Source organism: Calidris pugnax, unplaced genomic scaffold (genome assembly GCF_001431845.1).
Source record: "Calidris pugnax isolate Ruff unplaced genomic scaffold, ASM143184v1 scaffold8, whole genome shotgun sequence".
Classification (NCBI taxonomy): Eukaryota; Metazoa; Chordata; class Aves; order Charadriiformes; family Scolopacidae; genus Calidris; species Calidris pugnax.
The window spans coordinates 18,134,231-18,141,766 of record NW_015090830.1 but is presented as its reverse complement, the minus strand read 5'-3'; the positions used below and the strand labels follow the sequence as shown (position 1 = coordinate 18,141,766).

The window sequence follows — 7,536 nt, the reverse complement described above, 5'->3', positions numbered from 1 at the left end:
TTTCCTGCACTGAGGGCTCCAGAGCTGGACGCAGCATTCCAGGTAGGGTGTTACCAGAGCAGAGGAGAGAGGCAGAATCATGTTCCTTGACCTGCTGGCCACGTTTCTTTCAATGCAACCCAGGATACAGTTGGCTTTCTGGGCTGCAAGAGCACATTGTCCCCTCATGTTCAGCTTTTCATCCACCAGTACCCCCAAAGTCCTTTTTGGCAGGGCTGCTCTCAATCCCTTCATGTCCCCAGCCTGTATTGATACCGGGCATCTTTTCCTCAGGGTCCCTGATGCTCCTTATCCTTTCTACTTCCTCTCGTAGCTCTGCCACCAGCCCGAGCAGATCATTCACCTGGTCACACCTCCCACTGTCGTTCTCACTGCTGCCATCCATTACTAGTGAAAGGCCCTGGCACTCCCTGCCGCTGAGACCTAGGCAGCTGCATGTTTTCATGGGAGTTCTGTCTGGGTTGCCACTTCCATTCTTCCAAGTGCAGAGGACTTCTCCTCTTAGAAAAAAAAAAAAAAGAAACTGTTTTCATCTCAACCCATGAGCTTTTGCACTTTTACCCTTCTGATTCTCTTCCCTATTCCACTGGGCAGGGGGCTAAGCAAGAGGCTGAGTGATGCTTAGCTACCTACTGAGGTTTATCAATAGAAAAATCATTTATCTACTTTTTCAAGCACGTAGAAAAAGGCTAGGAACGTTACAACCTATCAAGCAAAGTAATTGAATGTGAGCTTAATTTTAAGTGTGTTAATGATGTTTATAAAAGCATATTTGCAGTAAACTCCTTACTTTTTAAATTAAAAAAAAAAAAAAGGATAGAAAGGATCTGAGATTACTTGGAAGGCCCTGCTCCCAAAATTGGTGATTAAAGAAGGATAAGCACAGTGCTTGTGGCTTCAAAGGTCAGTCCTGCTGAATTTAAGTGACTGATGGATTCTCTTCACCAGAGGTGCAATTTTCCCCCGAAGAAATACTTCTTAAAGACCAATGCTGGCTAGCTGGTATTTATGAGAGAGTCCAAAGGGAATTACAAGTAGGTTGTTAGGGTTATCATTTACTCAGTGGTTTCTGCCGATATTGTAGCGCAGAGATCCCACAGCACTTCTTCTTAGCATGTGATAAATGGTGTACCAGGTGAAGGTGAGAAAGGAGTGAAGGCAGCCACCGTGATGACAAACTGTTGCTTTGCTACTCCTGCTATGAACCTGCTATTTCCCTGCCAGCAATCACCAGTGCCTTAGCTGTGCCCAGCACTGCTCTCCTTGGCCCCTGATAACATGCCTGCCTGTTTGGGGGAGCACTTTAAGGAGGTGCTGGGTACGCGGCTACAAACAGCACAGTTTTCCTTCCTCATGCCAGCATGGCAAGAACAGTACATTTTATGGCTACGTTTGCAAGACTTATTGTATAGAGGCTCTTCATGCAACCTGACTGGTTTCCAGTAGCTGATACGGCATAAAGTTATTAACTAGTGTGAGAAAGAAGTACATCATCCTGCTCCAGTGGGAAGGTCTGTGACTGGCAACAGGAGCCCATCAATACAGCTATGGTGCCATAACAGTAATTTTTTTCCATCTCCCTGTATTTAATTCCTCTGTCTTTGTATTAAAATTAGTTTATTTTCATTGCAGAAAGCTACTCAGATATGTTTCATATTTGATGCAGCCTCCCTCGTTTTTCCTCTTATGAAAAAAATAGCACAACTGGGGGAAAAATGGAAGAAAAAAAAAACCTGACAAAAGTATCCAATTTTAAAACTTCTAAGTGGTTGTTTTGTTTTGTCATTTTAATACAAACATACTTAAAAATAACTGAAGTCCACCCCTGAATCAAACAAAACATTACGTCAGCTGGGTATAAAAGAAAATATCTGGTGGGATCTGAAATAAGTTTTATGTTGTTTTTTGATTGATGGAAAAATCACGTACTTTGTTTTTGCTGTACTCTTTCAGGACTGCAAGCCAGTTTAATGCTAACAATTCAGCTGTTATCCAGCTACGGAAAATAGACCGATGAGGTTAAGTAAGGCCACAGTCAACACCAAATAATGCAGTGTTGAATGTGTTGCCTGATTGGTATTAAAAAGAAAAAAGGAAAAGCAATGTCTAGCACCTTCATTTAAAAAAATATCAAAGTCATCCCTCACCCAAACAAACAAACAAAATAATTCCTTAGAAAACCCAAATAAAAGGAAGTTCCTGAACTCTAAGAAAATCACTGTTAAGGGACTAGTGTTACTAATGTCTCCTCTGAACTCATTGTTTATATATCTTTGCCTTTGCTTTCTTAATTTGGTCAATCACATTCTTTAAGATGAGACTCCAAGTCTTCCCATTGATGTTTGGATTCCTGGGACTAAATTATGGCTTTGAAAGTTCTTATTACTGCATCTTTGGCTCCTCTTCAATGAGCAGATGTTGGCCATGGAGGGAAATGTTGAATTTACGTCTTTATCGGTTCTTTCTGCTGGCAGCTTCTTGTGTTTCTACCTTGAAAAAGAGGGGAGCTGTTTCAAGCTTTTACTGTCTCCGGTTTATTCAGATTCTTGTTTTTTGCTACTCCTGTTAGAGCCATAGCAAGGAATGTGCCATGCTATTGGACTCAAAATTATTTACCTGTTGTTCTTCAATGGATGTGTGATTCGATTACAGCAGCTGGAAGAGTAATGCAGATACTACCATGGCCTGGAAATCCATTCTGGTTTTTGGAACTGGGACTCTGGGGTTGTTTCAGAGACATGCGATGACTAGATACCTTAGCTGACCTCTGTGATCTTCATGGGGCTTTATTTTCAATATTGCAGTGTGATATAGAAGAGAGGAGTTTTGACATGGTTTCTGCAACAGCTGTGGGCTGTGGTGCAGTGGCTGTTTGGGCAGAGCTGGTTGCAGGAAGAGCAGGAGTTGCTGGAATTGGAGCCCCCGGCATCTCTGCAGTGGCCTTGGCACCCCGAGAAGGGCACTGAAATCGGGGAGTGGTGGCAAAGGTCAGCAGACTCTCAGCATCAGCAAGACCTGGGCAAAAGCTCAGCCCTCCATTCATTACTGAACCACCAAAGTGACAATGCAGCCTTTTTCTGTGGAGAGTTTGTGGCCCCGTCCACTGTCCATTGTATTGATTTCAATGAAACTTAAGCACGTACTTAGAATTAAGCACTTCTTTGCCTGGTGCCCTCAGGAAGAGAGCGTTTCCTCAACGGGGGCCAAACATGTACTTTGTACGGGGCATCTTCTGACCCAGAAGGTCAATTAAAGCTTCTGAGGGACTCTGGAAGGGATATTTTTAATTGTTCAAAGTCTTGTTTTGTTTTCAGGCCCTGCAAAATAATCTGAATGTGTGTTTGTATAAATGCATAAGGGAAAAGTTGGCAAAGGAAGAAGATTGTTATTCGTTGCAGTTTGGGTCCTGCAACTGGAGTCAGACTGAGTTTTGCCATTGATTTCTGTGAGCACAGGGGCAACCTGTCCAGCTATTTTGAATGAATAATTTTTTTTTTTCCCATGTAGAGACAAAAATAGTTGGTGTAAAATTGAGGGATTTTTGCTGATGTGATATACAACTTGTAAAATATTTGTGTGTTTGCTCATATGATTCTAACCTCAGAGTAGAAGATAACTTCATCCTTGTAATGGAAATCCCAGCACAGGGAGTGAGGCACAAGTGGGACCCACCTAAATGCTGGATCACAGAAGAAATCCTGAGTCTGGCAGCTTTAGGACTATATTCTTCAGGTTAGGAGGAGTATTCCACGGCAAACTCCATTGTTTTAGTAGTTACTGTCTGTGGGTAGGAACTACTCACTTCTGCACTACTTCCCCTCAAAAACACATCTTTATTGGTGTTACTTCATCACTTGAGCTTAGACTACTCTTTTCTTGTTTATCTTTGTTTGTTAGCTATTTTTTTATGGTGAACTGGTGTAAATTGGTTTTTTGGTTTTTTTTTTTTTGTTTGTTTGTTTTTTTTTTTCCAAAAAGATGAAGTGAAGGAACATCACTATTCTCCCTTTGCTCTTTGGCAAGGCAGGAGCAGGGACTGCAGCAGGAAAAGACTCCTTATCCTGGCAGGTTTGCTCTGCAAGTCTGTGTGTTAAACCTAAGGGTACTAATGACTGTGTGCAGACTGAAAATTCAGATATGCTCCCTCTCTTTTGTTGCAGGAGGAAGCATTTTTCTGCTGCAGGTCTGAGAAAGCGCAGGCTGGCATGGAGAAAGAGGTAAGTGAAGAAAAACCTTGCTTTAAAACAGAAAAATTAAAAGACCTATTCCTAGCATTTCTATTTCATAATATTATTTGTAGTGTGATGGGAGGGAAGTCAGCAGACCCGTAGGCTCCTTTATATCACTGACAAGTCAAAGGGATGATTAACGAGAGTACCAGACAATGTAATGGTAGGAGAAGGCCCACAGAAGTTAAACAAAAGTGCCTTCAGAATTTAGAGAATTCCCATGATCCATAGTAGGACCTCATTGTGCTTGTCTACTGTTTCTATTTTTGATTAGATTTATAAACACAGCACCACATATTTTCATGTGGCTCATAGCCCCAGGGCAGAGCAAGATTGACTGTGCTGAAACTGTGAGGCTTGTGAATTTCGGGCAAGGGATGGAGTGAAATAAGTAGTGTAATTGTTTTTGTGGAGCGACCGTGGGACCTCCTCTGTTCTGAATTACACATGGTTCAACCCTTTGACCTAACCAACCTCGGCAATGCCTGGTAGATCTCCTAAAGCTGTGCTGAAAGGTCCTATCAGTGACATGTTGGAACATTATCTGTCATGTGAGATGTGTGCCAACAACCATATTAAACTACATTAATTACTAGTGAGGCCATGTTTGTGACAATCTCAACTTCATTTAACCCATCATCATGTTAGTTATTGTTTAAACAGGAAGTACAAATGGGGACAATTTATGAAATCAAAATGCAGCACCAATGTTTTCTTTAATAAATTGTATGTTTTAGTTTGTTTTATTTCCTTTCTATACCCCCCCCAGCATTTTTGTTCTTGTCATGAGCTCTGTAGCTCGAGTTATTGAGGGTTTTTCTTTTTTAAGAGTAAGCGAGAATAAGACTACTTCTTAGTAACCAAACGGATATGCCATTTTAATTGTTATTTCTTTCAATGTAATTTTAAGTGATACTGCAGTTGAATGACACCAATACTTGTTTTCTAGCAAGAAGCAAACGTGCTAAGGTAGTTTATATAAGGCTGGAGAGATCACAGGTGGGTTATTCGCTTGAGGTGCACCTACCCTCCAGCTCGTGCGTCTCTGCGTGGCAATGCTCGCACACCTCTGGATCAGGACTGAAGCATGCATTTCTTTTTAATTCTGAGAGAACAATTTTCTCATAGACCTGACCCTGTAGGTAGCAAGGCACCCTTATAGTACTTTTGAGTCCTCAAAAGGCAGCCCAGTATGCAGAAATTCAGAAGCGTTCTTTGTACGGGGTCATTTTCGGAAACAATTTATAGGAGGAAGAGGCAGAAGCTCTCCCGTGGGCTGCATGGGCAGTGTGCAGGTTCAGCTGTGCCCAATATTGCATTAGACTAGACATCTAGATACATCTTCCACCTACACACTGAGCTGCTCTTTTTCAACAAGGCTTTTCCTCTAGCCTCATTCTCTAGCTAGAACAGTATTAAATGAAGTTGGTATTTATTTATTTATTTTTTTAATTGCTGCAGAGTCAGCTAAAAAATGTGTTTGACCCTACTAAGTGTCATTCTCATTAGCAATGAAGAGTTTGCTCTCTGCAAAATCTAACATGGAGTGCTTAAAGCAGACAGGTGCAAATTACAAGCTGTTTCTCTTTGGCTGCCATCCCTTAAATAGACAAAGTAATAGGCAAGGAGAAGGGAAAAGGTTCCAGCTCCAGCTGCATAAAAGAAAGCCTTAACAGGGACTTAGCAGCTGGTTGCAAGAATTAAATGCTGTAAATACCAACTAACGCATTTGTGTGTGTGTTCACAGAGGAATATGTTTTTAGTAAGGCTCCATCCCTTTTCATGCAGAAGGATCACTCTTTGAAAACTGTGCTCTGCTTTATGTTGAGAGGCTCATGCTCTCACTGAAGTGAATGAGAACAGAAGCCTACATACCTCTTCCTGTTTACCATCATTACACTCCTTAGAGCATTTCAGGCATTATTAGGTTCTTGGAGCCCTACCAGATTGACAATATTTCCAGCTACTTCTCTTTTGACTGTATTCAAACAAGGCCCCAAAGGAAAAAAAAAAAAAAGAACCAACCAAAAAAAAAAAAAAAAAACAAACCACAAAACCAACCCACAAACAAAACCATGGATGAATCTGCTGAGCTAGTTTGCTGATGTTAGAAACAGTTGTTCATATTAGGAACACCTAATTTAATTTCATGAAAGAGACATAACATGCCAGTATGTGTATGAATCTAAGGTATGCATTTCCTAAAAGGAACTAAAACTCTGTCATTCCAAAGTTGCTCTTCTTTTTGACTTCCAGCTTGCATGGGGACTGCTGTCTGGAAGCAGTAACTTTAACTTTAACTCTAAGGCTGCTGATGAGGTCTGTCTGTGTGATCTTCGTAAGCAGATAAGGGTAGGGAGACAGCTCAGAGCAGAGCTTGTTTACAGCAGGACAGAAGAAAACAGCTAGACATAAATGAGGGCTGACGGTTTCATGAAGCACAATTGGTTGATCACAGATTCAATATGACTGCCCTGAACTGAGCGATGATCCGTACAGTATGCAAAATTCACTTTCTTGCTGGTCTGTGCCCACCAGCCTTCCAGCAGCTTTCCCAGAGCCCCTCAGCCACGGCTTTGAGTGGAACCAGAGCTGAATGCAGCATTGTTGTACCCAATTCCTTTTGACAACAATCACATTCTTTTAAAAACTTCATAGGTTTTAGTTGTCACTGGTTATAAATGAGGGTTTTTTCCCTCGCTGCTGCTGCTGCGGTTTTAGTTGTCACTGGTTATAAATGAGGGGTTTTTCCCTCGCTGCTGCTGCTGCTGCTGTTGCAGTGCTTGCTGCTCTCCCGCAGACCCGAGTACGGTGGGTCCTGGTACTCCCAGTTTTCCTTTGTTTCAATTGGTATCAGAAAGCAGGCAGTGCATTTTAATGACGACGGCACGCAAAACAGCATTTAAAGGCTTAGGTTGCATTTTGAAGGACATGGTGATTAGCCTGCGCTGTGCTCAGACACTTCTAACTCCCCTTTGCCGTAATGCAGCACACTCAAGGTAAAAAGGCATTTAAAAAAAAAAAAAAAGTAAGTTAAAAGGCAAGACTTCTTGTTTTTCACCAACTGTGGTGGAGCTTGGAGCTAGCATGAATCGCTATCAGCAGAAGCATCACCCTTTAAACGTGAGTTTGTAAGCAAAGGACATCCCCTTTCTATGTGCTGGTTGTGGATGGACAGGTCTGACGTGTTGTGTTTTGTGGATGCAGGTTGGACCACCTCCACCGCAGGTGTAAACCAGCACAGCCTTTGTATCACTTGAAGCTCAAGTTGTGCAACTTTGCTTTTTTGTAGGACTGATTCTTTATG

General features: G+C 41.8%; 1 protein-coding gene across 1 annotated transcript in view; it reads left to right on the top strand.

Moving 5' to 3' along the window:
• The first annotated feature begins 4,205 nt into the window (after positions 1–4,205).
• Positions 4,206–7,536, top strand: part of LOC106887321 — a 67,161-nt gene continuing 63,830 nt past the window's right edge. Inside the window, exon 1 of the mRNA XM_014940777.1 lies at positions 4,206–4,217. Coding sequence (XP_014796263.1) covers positions 4,206–4,217 — 12 coding nt within the window. The remainder of the gene's footprint in view (positions 4,218–7,536) is intronic.